The sequence below is a fragment of the Myotis lucifugus genome, unplaced genomic scaffold (assembly GCF_000147115.1).
Source record: "Myotis lucifugus unplaced genomic scaffold, Myoluc2.0 scaffold_664, whole genome shotgun sequence".
NCBI classification, from domain to species: domain Eukaryota; kingdom Metazoa; phylum Chordata; class Mammalia; order Chiroptera; family Vespertilionidae; genus Myotis; species Myotis lucifugus.
The window spans coordinates 277127-294949 of record NW_005871712.1 but is presented as its reverse complement, the minus strand read 5'-3'; the positions used below and the strand labels follow the sequence as shown (position 1 = coordinate 294949).

Here is a 17823-nt window from a genome sequence, read left to right as displayed (position 1 = left end):
TTTGAGCTGCAGAATATTATCAAGAGCCAGGCTCTGGCCAAAACCGGTTTGGCTCAGTGGATAGAGCATCGGCCTGTGGACTGAAAGGTCCCGGGTTCGATTCCGGTCAAGGGCATGTACCTGGGTTGTGGGCACATCCCCCGTGGGAGATGTGCAGGAGGCAGCTGGTCGATGTTTCTCTCCCATCAATGTTTCTAACTATCTATCTCTCTCCCTTCCTCTCTGTAAAAAATCAATAAAATATATTTAAAAAAAAAAAAGAGCCAGGCTCTGTGTTATCACTTTATCTCATCTAATCCCCCTAATGTCCTACAAGGTGAAAATCATCTCCCCAGTTTTACCTTCCAGACCAAATCTCAAAAAGTTTAGGAGAATGCCTGAAGTTTGCTAGTAGGGGTAGAGCCAGCCTCCCTCCCCAGGACTCGCTGCAAACCTGTGCTCCTGGCAAAGGTGAATGTCACCGAGCCACACGCTCCTGGAGAAGAGCAGTGGCTCAGAAGGCCCTCTGTGTTCGAAATACCCCTCCCCATAGCGTTAGGTAAGTTTCACAGATGTCCCCCTTTCTTATCTAAGACAAGGACAGACACCTATAGACTCCCATTCTTTTTTTAAAATATATTTTTTATTGATTTCAGAGAGGGAGAGAGAGAGAGAGAGAGAGAGAGAAACTCAATGATGAGAGAGAATCATTGACCGGCTGCCTCTTGCACATGCCCCCTGGGGACCGAGCCCACAACCCGGGCACGTGCCCTGACTGGAAAATGGAACCATGACCTCCTGGTTCATAGATCGATGCTCAACCACTGAGCCATGCCGGCCAGACCAGACTCCCATTCTTTGCTTCATAATTGGTCAGCGGAACTGCTTGTTCCCACCAATCAATGGAAACAAAATATTTGTCAATGTACAGCATGGTGACTAGTTAAGAATGAATAATGTACTGTATACTTGAAAGTTGCTCAGAGAATGTCACAACACAACACTCAATGCTCTGTGAGGTGATGGAGGTGTTAATTAGCTTGACTGTGATAATCATTTCACAATGTATATTCGTATCAAACTTCATGGTGTACATCTTAAACATACACAATTTTTATTTGTCAACCATATTTCAATAAAGCTGGGGCGGGGGGGTGGGGGGAGGAATGCTCGTTAGCCAAACTTTGGTTAAGTTTCTCTCCTTCCCAGACCTGTTTACTCCTCCCTATAAAAGAAAAGCCCTTGAGGCTCCTGCAGATCCTACAGCCAGAGGATCTCCCTGTTGTAATCTCCCCTTCCTATTGCAATGTCCTTTCTCCTTTGCAGTAATCCTTTCCAACAGTCTCTCCTTGCCCAAGTCAGATTTGTTTTCATTGGACACCCCTATCTACTGTGCAACTTGAACTGACACAGCAAGAGGTGATTCAGAAGGTTACTGCGGCACAGTGGACCAGAGGGCTTGACTAGAATCATTGTACGGGTGAAGAGAGGTCTCAGCTGTTTATCTCTGGCCACTGGCAGAGGGCTCCGTAAACGGGGACTGTGATTTCGATGACTGCCATCTTCAGGCTGGGGATGAGAGGGGTCTAGGGCTTGGTTTGAACTAAAAAAGGCATCTTGTCACTCTCATTAGTTTGCTCAAATGTAGACAACCCAGCAAATGTTAAACAAAAGAGAAAAACAAACAGTCTTTAATCATGATCCTCTCTTTCAGCCCTATATATAAATCAGGAAACAACAAGGATTTAGCATAAAATTAGAAATAACCAAAATGTTGAACAGGAAAAGAATGACTTAGCAAATCATGATAATTCACAGGTTGGAGTAGAAAGCAACCATTAAAATTATAAACACTACAAAGAAATAAGAAACATGCTTATGATCTATGTTAAATGGGAAAAGCAGGCAATGTAAAATATGTGTAGGTGTGGACAAGATTGGCAGATAAAATACAAATATGAGCCTGGTCGGCGTGGCTGGGTTGAGCATTCGACCTATGAACCAGGAGGTCACAGTTGGATTGCGGGTCAAGGCACATGCTGGGATTGTGGGCTCCATTCCCAGTAGAGGGTGTGCCGGAGGTAGCCAATCAATGATTCTCTCTCATCATTGATGTTTCTGTCTCTCTCTCCTTTCCTCTCTGAAATCACTAAAAAAATATATTTAAAACACAGGCATGAAAACAGGGGGGTGAAATGTAGATAATTTAATAAGTTCAGTCCTTTAGTTACCCTTAAATCTCTAAGCTTCCATACTAACTCTCTAATAGCACTTAGCTCCATGGAATAGGATTATGAGAAGTCTTCCATTCTATTAAGTTTCTCCATATAGCTTGAATTTTTTATGACAGAAATAAATAACTTCTATAAGCAGTAAAATAATAATAATAATAATTCTCCCATTATAACTTTTCTTCTTTTAAAGTGAAAATCTAGGACAGAAACTCCGATTCCAGAAAATGTTATTAATAGCCCCTAAGGGAAAGGAGGAGTGGATACAAAGAGAACCAACTTCTAGGCTTTCCCTCTGTTCCTGCAAAACAAAGGCGAGGCTCAGGCCTCCGCAGCTGTGGTCAGCTCTCCCACAAAAGCTGCAAGAGTCCCCACCCCCCACAGAGCGCTTCACAGTATTTCTTTTCTCATTGTTGTCAGGAGGATGGATTTTGCATTCTGGATTCCTGGCTAGCTTTTCCTGACAAGCATCACAGTGTGTGGAGAACTCTAGAGTGAGAAAGGACTCGCCATCTCGTTTTGAAAGGGCAAGGGCTAGGTCCCCAGGGTAGGGGCTACGTCCTACTCTGCTAGCCACACCCAGGCGGCAGAGCACAGTCCTTTCTCCTCCCCTTACTCCAACCCCCCCTATAAAGCCCGTCTCTACGCGGGGGTTCGCTCTCTCAGCCACTCGGTTTGCTGTTGTGTCGGTGGGTCTGGTGGATGGGGAGCTCAAGCTAGCTTGAAATACAGATTCTTATGCTTTTGCATCGGATTGGCTGGCTCCCTGATGTGGTTACTTGGGAATCTTGAAATCTGGGCATAACAGTTTACTAGTGAAATAAAATCACCTCAGAATTATAAACCCTGGAAGAGCCAGTAAGGGAGTGAACGGACAGTTAACTGCCCGAGTTACCTTGCCTGGTTTGTCTCCAGCTCTTAGGCAACCAGAATTCCAAAGACAAATGGAAGAGTTTCCAGGAAGAAGGAGGGCAAAATCCTTTCCAGAAGGAAGGGTAAAACTGGCTGGGCTTTTTGTTTGTTTTTTGTTTTCCACTGATTTCCAGGAAGAGTGGAAAAGAGGGCAGGTAGAGAGAGAGGGAAGAGAGAGGGAGAGAGAAACATCAATGTGAAAGAGGCACATCAATTGGTGGCAGGAGACTGAACCTGCAACCCAGGTAGCTGCCCTGGACCTGAATCAAACTCTCGGCTTTTCAGTGTGCAGGCCAACCCCCTAACCACTGAGCATGCTAGCCAGGGCGAAACTGGCTGTTTCTACAACAGTCTGACTTGAACCTGTTCTTCCAAGTTGATTCAGGAAGTTTTGGGACAGAAACAAACCTGAAGTAGACTTGAGTCCTTAACTTAAAAAAAGCAAATGAAAAACTAACAAAAACTGAACCTTGGCAGTCTGCCAGTCACACTGATAGCAGATGTCCTTACAACCCAGGCTCGCCCCCGCTGTCTGTCGCCACCCCCATCCCAGTCCGTTCCCTGGCCACTCTAGATGAGTCAACGCCCACACACGTCTCACACCACCTTCCAGACATTAGTCAAGGAACTCCCTGTAAATCTTACAGGAGACCATGGTGTGTGTGTGTGTGTGTGTGTGTGTGTGTGTGTGTGTGTGTGTGTGAAATGAAAGAACAGAGGGAAGCTCATACATACAGCTGCCAACATTTCTAAAACAGTTGCTTCTTTATTTTTCTTTCACCTGTGGTTTAGCTCAGAGAAGGACAAGTGTCATTCCTACCGAAGCCACCCACTGCTTGCTGCGAGTCTCCAGGAGTCAGGTGCTGGCTAGACGCAGGGGTCCTCAAACTTTTTAAACAGGGGGCCAGTTCACTGTCCCTCAGACCGTTGGAGAGCCGGACTATAGTTAAAAAAAAACCTATGAACAAATTCCTATGCACACTGCACATATTTTGAAGTAAAAAAACAAAATGGGAACAAATACAATATTTGTATTTGCATGTGGCCCGCGGGCCGTGGTTTGAGGACCCCTGGTACTAGAGCTTCATAAAGCCCTAAGCTCAGAGCCTGCAAGGCCCCATTTTGCAGACAAGGAAACAGTGGCACTGGTGTTCCCAAGCTCACAGAGCCGGTAAGTCATGCGGACTCTGACCAAGTCCAGGTCTGTGGGTTTGCAAAGCTCATGCTGGGCCTCTCCAGCAGCTGCGAACCCACCGAACCCTCAGAGTAGAGCTGCCAGCCGTAGCTAATAAAGATACGGGATGCCCAAGTTTCTCTCGAACACTGCATTGGCGATGTCAAAAATGCTTCCACTCTTAGGAGACATGCTGAAGGGTTTGGGGGCAGAGTGTTATAATGTCTGCATTTGCATTCAAACAATTCAAAGAAAAAGTCTACATCAGAATGAGAAAGAAAGTAAATATGGCGGGTGTTAACAACTGATAAGTTGAAGTGAATCAAAACACTGCGTGAGACAGTCACTTAAAATAGTATTCACTGTTTATCTGAAATTCAAATTTAACTGGGCATTGTGTATTTTATCTGGCAGCCCTACCCTAGAGAGACCGTGAATGGGAGTCGGCCCCTCGATCCAGAGGAAAAGAAACTAGGGCAGCTGTGAGGTCATGGTGAGCTCCCTGCTGGGACTGACATGAGGAAGTGACAAAGGAAGACGGAGGTCTGGAGTTACCAGGTGGCTGCTCTGCCCAGACAGCACCTCAAACTCCTGCCGTGAGATGGTCCAGAAAAGGGCTGCATTTGGACCCTAAACTTCTCATTTCTGCCCCCAGATCCTGAAGGCTTTCAATTATATCCTCCCAGGGGCTTGCTCTGCAAAGGGAGGATTCAGAAACTAGCAAGTAGTAACCTAACCTCAAGCCCGGGAATGACGGAAGTCATTCATTCGTCAGGGTACAAGGAGCCAGTTTCCCTGGTCCACAGGAGCCCTTTGCTCAGTCAGAACAGAAAGCCGTGGCTTGAAAACAACAGATCCTCCTCACTGAGGATTCCGCTGCAGTAGGACAGGCACCAGACAGACCCTGGCATCAGCTGAGTTTCTAGCTGTGCTAAATTAAAAATCAACGTAAGGTCCTAAATCAGGTCTACAGTGTGATTTTAGATATTGCTTATTAATATTAGCCAAGCAGAACACGATGAATTTTTCCAGGCATGATACTGTGGGCACTACCACCAAAAGAAATATTGAAAAGATCATCCAGTTATGTGGTGAATCTGCAGTGTCAACAGCCAAAACAATCATTTGGACTGAAAAACTTCTTTTTCAGTGAATTAGCCAATATGTATATATTGAGTGCTTTCTATATGCCCAGCAGGCATAGGCCGTGTTCTCAAGAGGAAATTTAGCTAAGGATACAAAACGGACATGCGTGTAACATGTCCAGCTGTGTGCCAGGCCCAGTAATTCAGCCCAAAGGCTTATGCCTGAAGTTATTCAGATCATTTCAATTGTGTGGATCCACTATAAAATCCCCATCCGGCCATCTCACAGGCTGCCCAAAGTCAATGGGATAAAAAAATGGACTCATGATTTTCTCCCCTAATCAACACTGATTTTAATCTCCTTCTCTTCTCCATTTCCATTCCTGTGCCCACTGCATCATCAGCTTGTACTGTGGCAATACTGTGGGTAGTCTCCTAACAGGTCTCCTCCTCTCCAGGCTTGTTCCTTTCAAATCCATTATCTACCTCAGTCTCTAGAGAGTTCTACCAAAAGTGCCCTTCTGGCCCTGCCTGGGGGCTCAGTGGTGGAGCTTGACCCAGGAACCAAGAGGTCACTGGTTCAATTCCCAGTCAGGGCACATGCCTGGATTGCAGGCTCAATCCCCAGTGGAGGGGGCATGCAGGAGACAGCCAATCAGTGATGTTTCTCTCTTATCAATGTTCCTGTCTCTCTATCTCTCTCCTTCCCTCTCTCTTTCTCTCTCTGTCAAATAAAAAACTGCCCATGTGAGCAGTCACTCCCCAATGCTCACAGGATAAAGTCCGAGGTCCCTGACCTGCCATACTAAGCCCGGCCATGATGTGAGGCAGCCTGTCACCTGTCATCCTCTGTCATTTCCTAATAGGCACTTGATATACTAGCAACATTCAACCAACCACTGTTCCCTGGATTAGCTGCTTCTGCCAAGAGCTGACATAATGTGAGTCACAAGACACACTACATCCAGGTTAACCTGGTAGAGCTCGTTCGGGAAGGCAACTCTAGGAGGGTTGCTGAACCAGCTGTCCTGGCAGATGATAAAAATAAGCACTCGGGGACTTGCATTAGGCTTTGGTGAATATAAACAACACTTTTAAGGAAACATTCAGGACTCAAGAGTGCTGCTGATTGTTCTTTCAGTTCAACAGAGTGCTACTTAATAATTAAACACGACTTCAGTATCCATGTTGCCATCTACAGGGTCTAAATTCACCCAGAGAGCATGCAGACCGACTTTGAGAACCTGGCCTCATAGTATGCGGATGATTCTCCCTGGACTCCAGGTTAATAAACCTCACCCGATACCAAAACACCGGTTGGTTTGCTTTGTTGTTTTTTTTTAATTTCTTCCTAAAATTAAGCAAACCCAATCTAGACTCTCACAGTAATATATCTGCACTACTTACCTTTTTTAATTCTCTGTTGAAATAAAGAAAATTAACTGCCACTGATGTTTTACCCTTATTCTCTGACCTTATTTTAACTCAGGAACAAATGCATTGGCATTCTATTTTGTATGTCACTGTTGTTGAACTCGTTTTGCTTTCATTGGAACCGTAATCATTTCAGCTAATGTGATCTGACAGTTGAGGTTCAAATGTCAGCTCACAGGTAAGCTGCTACTCTGTCTATAAATTCCATACAGGACGATAGGATGAAACAGCTATCCGGAATAAACTCCTGCTATAAAACACCTATTTGGACACTTTTAAAAAGCTTCCAGGTGTTTACAAATGTGAAACCAAGGTTGAGAATTGCTGGCCCAAAGGGAGAAAAAGCAGCCCCCAGATGGACCCTTCATCATGAGGATCAGGTGAAAATTGGGAAAGTGTGTGTGTGTGTGAGGGGCGTGGTTGAAGAGTGGAAGAGAAAGGAATTTTAAGATGTGAATAAATAAGAAGCGCGGCCATGAAAACAATGCCTGGGTCCCATGTGCAACTCTGGGAGCCAGTCTTGTTTTACAACCTGTTTGGCTGTGATTGTATCTCTCAAAGATGAAATAAGTGATGTTTTCATTGCTTATTTATCTATGTCTCCTCTTTCTTCCATTACTCTGTTTTAAAATATATTTTTATTGATTTCAGAGAGGAAGAGAGTGGGAGAGAGAGATAGAAACACCAACGATGAGAGAGAATCATTGATTGGCTGCCTCCTGGGGATCGAGCCCACAACCCGAGCATGTGCCCTTGACCAGAACTGAACCTGGAACCCTTCAGTCCCCAGGCCAATGCTCTATCCACTGAGCCAAACCAGCTGGGGCTTCCATTACTTTTGAAGTACAATGTTTAAAGCAAATATCTTTAAAATGGGACTTGCCAAAATGAGTACATTAGTCTCACAATGGCATTCTGCCTCTCTCTCTCTCTCTCTCTCTCTCTCTCTTTCATATAAAGCTCAGATGCTGGAGGGGCCAAGTGGGCAGGGTAAATGAGCGAAGTGGGCATAAGCTTGTACATTTGTTGCATGTGAAATCATAGCAACAGTATTCACTTCTACATAGAAATATGCCCTTGCTCATTTTTGCTAAACACCAGACCCTCTCAGGTTATCTTTCATTTTCCTTTTTTTTGGTAAAGAGGGTCAGATACAAGCAAATATACCTCTGCTACTAGCTTTGATTAAAGGGGTCCCTTTATTAGTATATCATGTATATACATAGTATATAGCTTTATGATATAGGCCATAAATGACTAGTCACTTGGCCAACATCCTGTGTTTTCATTAATGAGCTGATCATCCCACCTGCTGATTCCTCCCTGGGAACGAGCGAATGTCTGGCAGAACAGATGGCCCTGTTGCCAGGCTTGACAGAATGAAATCTTGCACTTTATTAAACAAGAAAGCAAAAACAGTTTCCACAGGCAAGACCCACCCCCCTCTAATCTTCCCTTTTAATGTAAACTTGCAGGATAATAGTAACTAGTAGCAGTAATATACTCAACTAGAATTGCTATCTCTTTTATATGTCAATCATAACTCAGCAAAGCTGAAATTATAAATGAAGAGTGGGAATAGAAGCACCCCATTTTTGTAATGTGTTACTATATGTGCAAAAATAAAAAGGTGGAATGCCAATAATATGTTAACAGTAGTTATCTCTGCTTTATTAATTTTTGTTGTATCTGACTTTTTATAATGACATGCATTTCTTTTCTTACCAGCAAAATAAACAAAAATAAAGAATAAAATACAAAGGTGCGATAAAGGAATTGCCACCTTAAGGACTGAAGACACAGGCTAACACAGTCACCATCAAAACCATTCACGGGCTCATGCTTAGCTCTGTATCCTGGGTGGCGGTCCTAAGGAGCCTGATTCAGCAGGGTGGTGGAGTCTGTATTTTTTAAATGTCCCTAAGTGATTTGGAGGCAGTTCTTAGAGTCTAGGAACTACACTGAGAAGTACTGGCTTACTCCCCTGTCTTAATCACTAATAATGAATGCACTCAGGGTCACCATGAATTAGTAAGATGTTGAAAGAACCATACTATGATTTTGATATCACAAGATCACATTTCTAATGCCAGGGAGGAGTTGCACACTTTTGCTCTGAAGTTAAAGAATCTTGCAAGGATATTGCCTCTGTTTATAAATCTATGGCTTCTGCTGAGCCAATCACATCACTCTGTGACAAATCTGGGAAAGAGCCAGGCCAGTGTTGCTCAGTGTTGAGCGTTGACCCAGGAACCAACAGGTCACCAGATCGATTCCCCATCAAGGCACATGCCCGGGTTATGGGCTCGATCCCCAGTAGGAGGCATGCAGGAGGCAGCTGATCAATGATGTTTCGCTCTCATCGATGTTTCTATCTTTCTATCCCTGTCTCTCTAAAAATCAATAAAAACATTTTTTAAAAATTGAGGGAAGAGAAACTAAGAAATGAAGCATGTCATGTGGGCTTAGCAGCTGGAAGGTCACAAGGGCTGAGGCTGAGGAAGCCCCAGATGAGCAAACAGCCTGGGCCCAACAAGTACACAGAGGAAGCGGGCTGGTGGGAAGCAGTAGCAGGAGAGGGGGACAGTGTGCCTGGGTCTGCTGACTTTCCAGTTTCTACTGTCCTCAAGGAAGCCTTACTGTGCTGTGCTTCTCACACTTAGATGCCTATGAGCTTCCTCTTGCAGCTTTAGAAGAAGAAATCCCATCTTTCCTGAGCTAGCTGGAGTGGGCCTCAGCTCCTTAGAGACCACACTCCTCTTTAAGGCCAAGAAGTGCAGGACAGTGTGGTGTGTGAGGACAGACTTTATTGTCCAAACCAGGAATCAGTTTAAAAATATATTTTTGATTTCAGAGAAGAAGGGAGAGGGAGAGAGAGATAGAAACATCAATGATGAGAATCATTGATCGTCTGCCTCCTGCATGCCCTCCACTGGGGATCAAGCCCACTGTGACCAGGACATGTGTCCCCCCCCCCAATCAGAATCGAACCTGAATAGGATACATTAAATTGATTTCTTGGCTGCCAGACAGCTAAAGGGCATCTTAATCTACATGTTATTGCCTCCCACTGGCCAAACACCTGAACAGCCGTAGGCTAATTCTCCCCATTCTGACAATGGACTCTGTAGGAAACCCTGACTCTTTGAAGTGTATGTCTCTGCCTCGCCTCAGGACAAGTTGTGTTAATAAAAAGCATGGGGTCCTGGGACAAGGAGACCCTTAGACCTTAGACCTTAGACCAGGGGTCCTCAAACTTTTTAAACAGGGGGCCAGTTCAGTCCCTCAGACTGTTGGGAGGGCCGGACTATAGTTTTTAAAAAAACTATGAACAAATTCCTATGCACACTGCACATATCTTATTTTGAAGTAAAAAAACAAAACGGGAACAAATACAATATTTGTATTTGCATGTGGCCCGCGGGCCGTAGTTTGAGGACCCCTGCCTTAGACCTTAGACCTTAAGACCTTTGATCTTAGAACTTAGCTCCTTCAGCTAGGCTCCTCTCACCCCTAATGCCTTTCAAAATTATGCTTTGTCTCCGGACTCTTATTTAATCTACACACAGCCTTCTCCAGATTCCTGAACCCTTCTAGATGCTGGAACAAGAACCCCGGCACTTGACCTCCTGGTTCATAGGAAAACACTCAACCTCTGAGCCACACCAGCAGGCCAAACCAGGAATCTTTTGTAAGGAAAGAGGTGCTAGTAATCACGCCAGGACAACAGGTGTAAATAAACCAGGACTGTCGCTGGCAGTGAGGTGTGTGGTCATCCTCGGGAAGGGGAATGTGAATTAGGAGACCCAGCTTGCACACCTAACCCTACCCCTTCCGTTTCATATGGCCTTCCACAAGTCATTTATCTATGTTTCTAGTGTCATATAAATGTAAAGGCAACTGGATGCCTACTATCATCCATTTAAAAATGAACACAGTTTCTTTGACTATAACATAACAGACTAAGTGATATCTAAAGGTTTTTTCTTATTCTAAGACTCTAAGTCTGTGTAACTCTGTGAAAAGGCCACTTGGGTGATGAGGTGGATATGCGAGAGCCCTTGAGGATTATATTTAGTTGACTGTCTTTACATAAACAACAACGAAGCTATTTTACTAATTTGACTTTTAAAAAGAAGACCTGTACATATTCACCAATCGATGCTATTTGGTTAAATCAGCAGCAGAAGCTCCACAGTTGCTATGGTTCCCAAGAGGCCAGCTGTGACTCACTTGCCCAGAGCCCAGGTTTGGGCAAAGGGTAAGTGCATTTGTCCTGCTCATCTTATCCCCGAGACCTAATGCTGTCTTCCTTCCTTGGCCTGTAGGAAGCAAAACGTGAAACATCTCTTTGCCTCTCATTGGTTCCCTTGCCAGACCATCTCCTATTGGCCAGCCCTGACTTTGGCTGGCTCTGCACCCTCATTTCTAGGAAATGTTCAAATGGTCAGCCGGTCCAAGGCCAAATTTAATATTCTGAGCTGCAATCAAGCAAAGGTCACATGCCCATCTCATAGAATCTCAGAATTTTGGAGCAAGAAGGAACCTTATCTACTATATAAACTTCAGTTTCTAGATGAGAAAAAAAATAACCAGAAACTATAATAGTTGTTAATATTCAGGCACTGTGGAAAGGACTATGCTAGATGCTTTCTATCAATTACTTTATTGCCTTCTTACAACAACCCTAAGGGAGCTATTCTTATTACCCCCAATGTTCAAAATGAGGAAACGGAGGTTTTGAGGGGTTTGATCATTTGCACTTGGTTTGTTCAATTTAATCCAAGTGTTTGTTAGTGACAGAAAAAGGAATTTTAACCACGTTCTGCTGATTCTCGGGACACTGGTCTTTCAACTAAAACAATCAATAGGGAGGCAACAGGCATTCATTATGCACCTACCCTGTACCAGGTACTGTGTTGGGTGCCAGGACAATCAGTGGGGTGAGCAAATGAAATGAAATGTTACAGAACACCCTGCCCTTCTAGGCTCTACAGAGGAAAAGAGATTGCCGGGTATGTGCAAAACTGTCTCCAGGGGGGTAAAAACGCTTGATAGAGGCCTGCTTGATGCTCAGAATATCCCCCAGGAAGCGAGAGTGGGCAGACAAGAAGGAAAGCCTCAGTCCGCCTCTTTTGCAAATGAGAGAAGTGAAGCAGAAACAACTAGAGGGTTTGCCCAATACAAGCCAATGAGGTCAACTAGTTTTGGTTCCTTCCATTCCATGCACTGCCAAAATGAAAATCCCATTCAGTAGTCTCTGGTCACCAAAGGACTGGAGGAAAATGATCACGTAAGGCAAATTCTTCTGATAGGAATGATGTTACTCAGCTTCTCACAATTAGTCAAAGAAACCTACTTATTAGAACTTCATCCCTTCCCTCTCTTCTCTTTTGATGTAGACAAGCCAGGGCATGGAGAGTTTTCAAATGAAACCACTAAGAGCTGGGACTGTCAGGGTGGATTATATTACAACTACATTAAAGCCAAGTTATGAATGAACTTTTCCATAACAATACTATTGGAAATAATGATGCGGCCATAACGGAGCACCTGTGCTGTGCCAGAAACTCTGCCGGGTGCTCTGCACAGATGGCCTCACAGCAAACACAGAGGCCAGTCCACGGTCCGTGGGTAGCTTATCAATGTGAGGAGGCCCTTCCTAAGGAAAAGCTAACATCTTTGCTTTTCCAAGTAACGACACTGAAACTCAGGGAAGTTAAGTAACTTGTCCAAAGACAAAAAACTTGTAAGTGGCAAGGCTAGGATTTGAACACAGGTGTCTGACTTGAAATCTCAGGTATTTTTTCTTTGCATTATGTGGCTGCTAACAAAAGATAAAGCTGTTATCATGCACAAAGCACTAACTATAGCCCATGAAAATCATACTAATGCTCCTTAAGAATTATTATAACCTTTCTATTTAGGCAGATCATTATTAGCCCCATTTATAGATGTTGACATCAAGAATCAAGAAAGATTCAGCACCAACCTAGCAGGAGATCGTCAGCTAGAACACTGGCTTCATGCCCAGGATGTTGACCTGCAGACTCCTTACCCTTTCCCACTATCCCATGCTACCACCCTACAGGTGATCCAGGAGAGCAGAAAGGTATTAATGGGAACATGAAACCTCTGGTTGACTTAGAATATCTCCATATCTGACCCCTGAACCAGCCCTGTCGTTTGGTTTCACACACCACATTGTGCAGTGTTCCTTAATGGAGTTGGGCAATCCCACTTGCCCTGTGCTATAATTTATTAGTTGGATCAGAGCCCAATCCCCATGGAGAAAAACCATGCAAAAAGCCAATCACCAAATAGCAATGCAAACTCAAGCCCTAGCCAAGATGCCTTACAGCGACCCCTGGCCCTATGAAGCATAGACCCACAGAGCATCTGAGGGGTGGTGATACCTGAGGCACTGGGGAGGTCACTGGTCTCACAGGGCCTCCTGAAACAGCCACATAAGAAAATTCATATATTGACTATAATTGGATTGCTTAACTCTAGTCACCCAAGCAAGAGTGTACAACCGTACACAATCTGGCCATGGGTTTTCAGGTGGACAGGAGTGAAGAACATTCAGTTCAGTTTTTCCCTGGAACTTGGGTGCTCAGAAAAACAATGATCTTTAAGCTCAGACCATGGGCTTCACCTTCCCCTTGACAAAGTGAACGTAGAAAATATTAAATTATGTGTTCCTTTGGTGCTTTCTTTTTTTCAAGTTGTCTTTAACTGCCAGATTTTAAGTAATTGATGGCTTTTGGAATCCACAATTAAAGGATTTGCCACCTGGAATGAGACAGTTTTACTAACAGGGAGTAAGTGCAGTGATCACACTAAACGAGGCCTGGCATGTTTATCCAGCCAGCAGCAAGTGCCAACCAGTGGGGGAAATGAAGCAGTTATGGGTGCTAACAAGAAAGGACACTCCAACGATTTCTTTTTGTGTTTTTTTTTTTAAGGAAAATGTGATCGCAGTAACTCTCTCTTGTTCCTCTTTCCACATAGATTGGTGGGTGTGGGTGGAAGGGCAGAAGAAATGACCGCTGGAGAGGTCAAATGTTGGAGAAGTCTTCTGAAATGACTCTCTCCGGTCCACTCATCTAGGGGAAGAGACAGATTCAGGGTCTTTGAAGAATCAATAAATGCATCTTTGCCTGCAGCTTACGGCTGTTTGAGAAGAACAAGAATCAATGATGAGACAAAGCAACACAGACTGTCCGTACAAGACACCGCACTGCTAAGCAGGTGGGTAGGCACAGACTTGGATGGACTGACATGTCACCCAGCCCAGAGGCCTGGCCTGGCTACCAGCTGCCCAGCCCAGCCCAAGGAGGCAAGAGCACAATAGGCTACACACCCGCTTCTCACCCGCAGCCCCACACCACTTCAAAGGCCACAGCAGGCAGCCAACAAACTTGCCTCTTTTGTGGCGTCTTTCATTTAGTTTTGTGTTGTTGTTTTTTTCATCAAGTGGGAGGGAAATGAGTTTGGGCTCAACAGAGATCAGGGTGAAGGGAGGGCAGGGTGGGGGATGCAAATGATAGAATATAAGTGAAAGCTTTTTTAAACGTCTAGATCCACAGTCTCACTGATTGTTATAAAGGGAACACAGTCATTTCCATGCCTCTCCATCCTTCTTTAACCCTTACCTCCAACACGGAGAAGACAAGGAAGAAAGGAGGGCTGTAATCGGAGGGTTTGCAGAGGCGCAGCTCTTCCCTGCACAAGGCTCAGCAGTCGGGGGTCGGCTGGAAGGGGCCCCCCGCCCCCCGCCGGGCACGGAGACACGCAGCCCCGCTCACCTTCTCGATCGCCTGGTCCACGGCCTTCTGGAAGACCCGGGCCACGAGCAGCGTGACGCTGGTCACCAGCAGGAGGAGGGACAGCGTCCCCACCGCGTAGAAGCAGCACCTGCCCATGCTGCGCGCGGCTCACTGGCCGGGCGGCGCACGCCCGCGACCCGCCGGAAGGAGGGGAGACGGGCACCTTCGGATGCCGGCGGCCCGGGAGGGAACGAGCCGCTTCGGTTTCGATTTCCCTCCCCGGGGCAGCCTCGGCGCCGCCCGGCGCTGCTCCGGAGCCGGAGAGGGAGCTCGCAGGCCGCGGTTCGCCAGCCGGCTCGCCGCACACTCGGGAGAGCACTGCCAGCAGCCTGCGCGGGCGGCGGGCGGGGCGGAGGCTGAGCCCACAGTCATGTGCCCCGCGGCGGCCGCCGCGATTCGGCCCGCGCTCGTCCCGGGCGGCCCCCCAGCGCCTGCGGCTCCCTGACCCCTCCAGGCCCCGCCGCGCCCCCTCCGCTCGCTGCAGGCCCCGCGGTCTCCTCCAAACGTCGCCGCCTGTCCTGCCCTCGCTGGCTTGGCTCCATGGATAGAGCGTGGGTCTGCAAACTAAAGGGTCCCAGGTTTGATTCTGGCCAAGGGCACAAGCCTGGGTTGCGGGCTCGATCCCCAGTAGGGGGCGTGATTCTCTCTCATCATTGATGTTTCTCTCTTTCTCTCTTCCTCTCTAAAATTAATATATATATATATATATTTTAAAAAGTCCTCCTGGGCTCATTCACACACCCACTCAGCGCATATGTACTGCAGGCCTACCAAGTGCTGGGCATTCAGGATGGATACAACCTTGCCCCTGCTCTCGGCAAGCTCACAGGGTGGCGGGGACACTGTCACACCATTGTGGCCCAGTGTAACCTGCTTTCACAGGTGAGTGCTGAGGCCTGTGCAACAAGCACGTTCTGTCCTGTGACCCGGGGCCCCATAGTTGAACTGGGCTTTGGGGATGTGTCAGGGTTGTCACCTGAGGGGTGTGTGCCAAGGAAGGAAGAGGCATTCCAATGAGAAGGAAAAGATGTGCTAAGACATTGAGGGTGAAAGAGCAAGACTGTAGGAGGAAAGAAAGAAGGTCCTTTTGATGATAGGCCCAGGGGAGCAGCAGGTGGCGTGGGAGGTGTTGAGAAGCCTCGGGTCAGACCTTGAAGGGCTCTTTGTGTCCCATAGAAGAGTTGGGACTTGATCTCTCAGCCGTGGGAGTCAGCAAGAAGTTTCAAGCAGGTGGCCCTGACGTGGACATCAGCTTTGCTCACCATTATCTCCCAGGCACCTGGGCTAAAGTCTGCACACAGCAGGGACTCCATAAATATTAGTGGAATGAATGTCAACTATATGCCAGGCCTTGGCTAGGTGCTTACATACACCCACCTATTTAATATCCACAGCAGCCCTGTGAACTTGTAGCTGTTTGTCCCCGTCCCTCAAAAGCAGTGCCAGCCAGGAGCACTGTGCAAGGGACTTAGGAGGGAAATGGACAGAGGGCCGGACCTGGGATGCAGATGTGATCCTTGTGAAGGAGAGAGGCAAGGAAGGAAGGCTGGATGGAAGGAAGCATCTTCTACGGCAGTGCAACCCTTAAGAAAGTTCAGCAAGGCCCCGGAGGGTCCGTGCGCCAAACTGGCCTATCTCAGGAGCCAGCACTTTCCAGGCCTCTAGTACTTGGTCGTGGGCTAGGAGCAGTCCTAGGAAACTGGCCTGGGCACCAAGCGATGAATATCAGAGGACTGATTTCAGGGCTCAGCATCTGGGCAGTTATGCTCTGCACTGGAAAATCTGAGCAGTGCATTTCCTTGGCCTCCATAGCAGTAGCATTCCCACTTTACACACCAGGAAACCGCAGCTCCCCCAGATAAGTAGTAGCCTGACAAGCCCAACCAGTTGCTGAGTGGTGGATCCTGCCTGGACCAGAATGCAGGCCTAGTGGCCTCGGAAACCCTCCCGTCATCTCCCCTGGGCATTGCTGCCTCCCAGCTGCCATCAAGGAGAGGCTGGGGACAGGGAACTCAGCTGGGGGACTCTGCTAAGGACTCGGTGAGATGCTGTGATGCATTAAAAATGGTGGCAAAGCCCTAACCGGTTTGGCTCAGTGGATAGAGCATTGGCCCAGGTTCGATTCCAGTCAAGGGCATGTACCTTGGTTGCAGGCACATCCCCAGTAGGGGGTGTGCAGGAAGCAGCTGATGAATGTTTCTCTCTCATCGATATTTCTAACTCTCTATCCCTCTCACTTCCTCTCTGTAGAAAAATCAATAAAATATATTAAGAATAAAATAAAATAGATCTTAAAAAAAAAAAAGCCCTGGCTGGTTTGGCTCACTGGATAGAGCATCAGCCTGGGGACTGAAGGGTCCCAGGTTCGATTCTGGTCAAGGGCATGTACCTTGGTTGCGGGCACATCCCCAGTAGGGGGTGTGCAGGAGGCAGCTGATCGATACTTCTCTCTCATTGATGTTTCTAACTCTCTATCCCTTTCCCTTCCTCTCTGTAAAAAATCAATAAAATATATATTTTAAAAAATGGTGGCAAGTTCTTGGACACTCCTGTGGAGAGGTGAGATCTGTAGCTTCTTCCTTTGACTTTGTGCTGGATTTAGTGATTTGTTAAATCAATAGAATATGGTTGAAATCACCATATCCTGGCACTTCTGAAGCTGGATGACAAATGTCTTACAACTTTTGCCTGGGCCTCTGGAACTCGTTGCTCTTGGAGCTCTGAGCCACTACGAAGTCAGGTACCCTGGGACTTCCGTGCTGGACAGGACCCGGGAGAGACCGCAGAGAGACGCCTCCAGCCAGCAGGAGGAGAGATGCCTGGTTGGCCTTCCAGTGACCGAGCCATTTGAGTCATGGGCCGTAGACACATGGAGCAGAGTGAACCCTCCTTGCCCTGCCCGAAATGCAAAATGAAGGATTGTTGTTTTTGGCGTAGTGTGTTACTAAGTTTTAGGTAATTGGAACAGATTGGGGGGGGGGGGCTGAGCCTGGAACATTGGCAGGGACAGTGGCTGCCCACTCCCAGCTCTACCCAGCTGAGCAGCAGCCCCAGAGAACCAGACCTGGGTGGGGTCTGGAATGACACAAGTCTTCCAAGTGTCATGGCCACAGTGTCTGGGTGGTTCCCCCACCTCACATATCCACAAGTGGCAGCCCCTGATTCTGCCCCATCTC

The 17823-nt window shown here is 46.7% G+C and overlaps 1 protein-coding gene across 1 annotated transcript in view; it reads right to left on the bottom strand.

Annotated features, from left to right (window-relative positions):
• Positions 1–14965, bottom strand: part of SCARB2 (scavenger receptor class B member 2) — a 57124-nt gene extending 42159 nt beyond the window's left edge. Inside the window, exon 1 of the mRNA XM_023746371.1 lies at positions 14627–14965. Within this exon, the coding sequence (XP_023602139.1) occupies positions 14627–14743 (117 nt within the window). The 5' untranslated portion in view covers positions 14744–14965. The remainder of the gene's footprint in view (positions 1–14626) is intronic.
• Positions 14966–17823: the final 2858 nt, after the last annotated feature.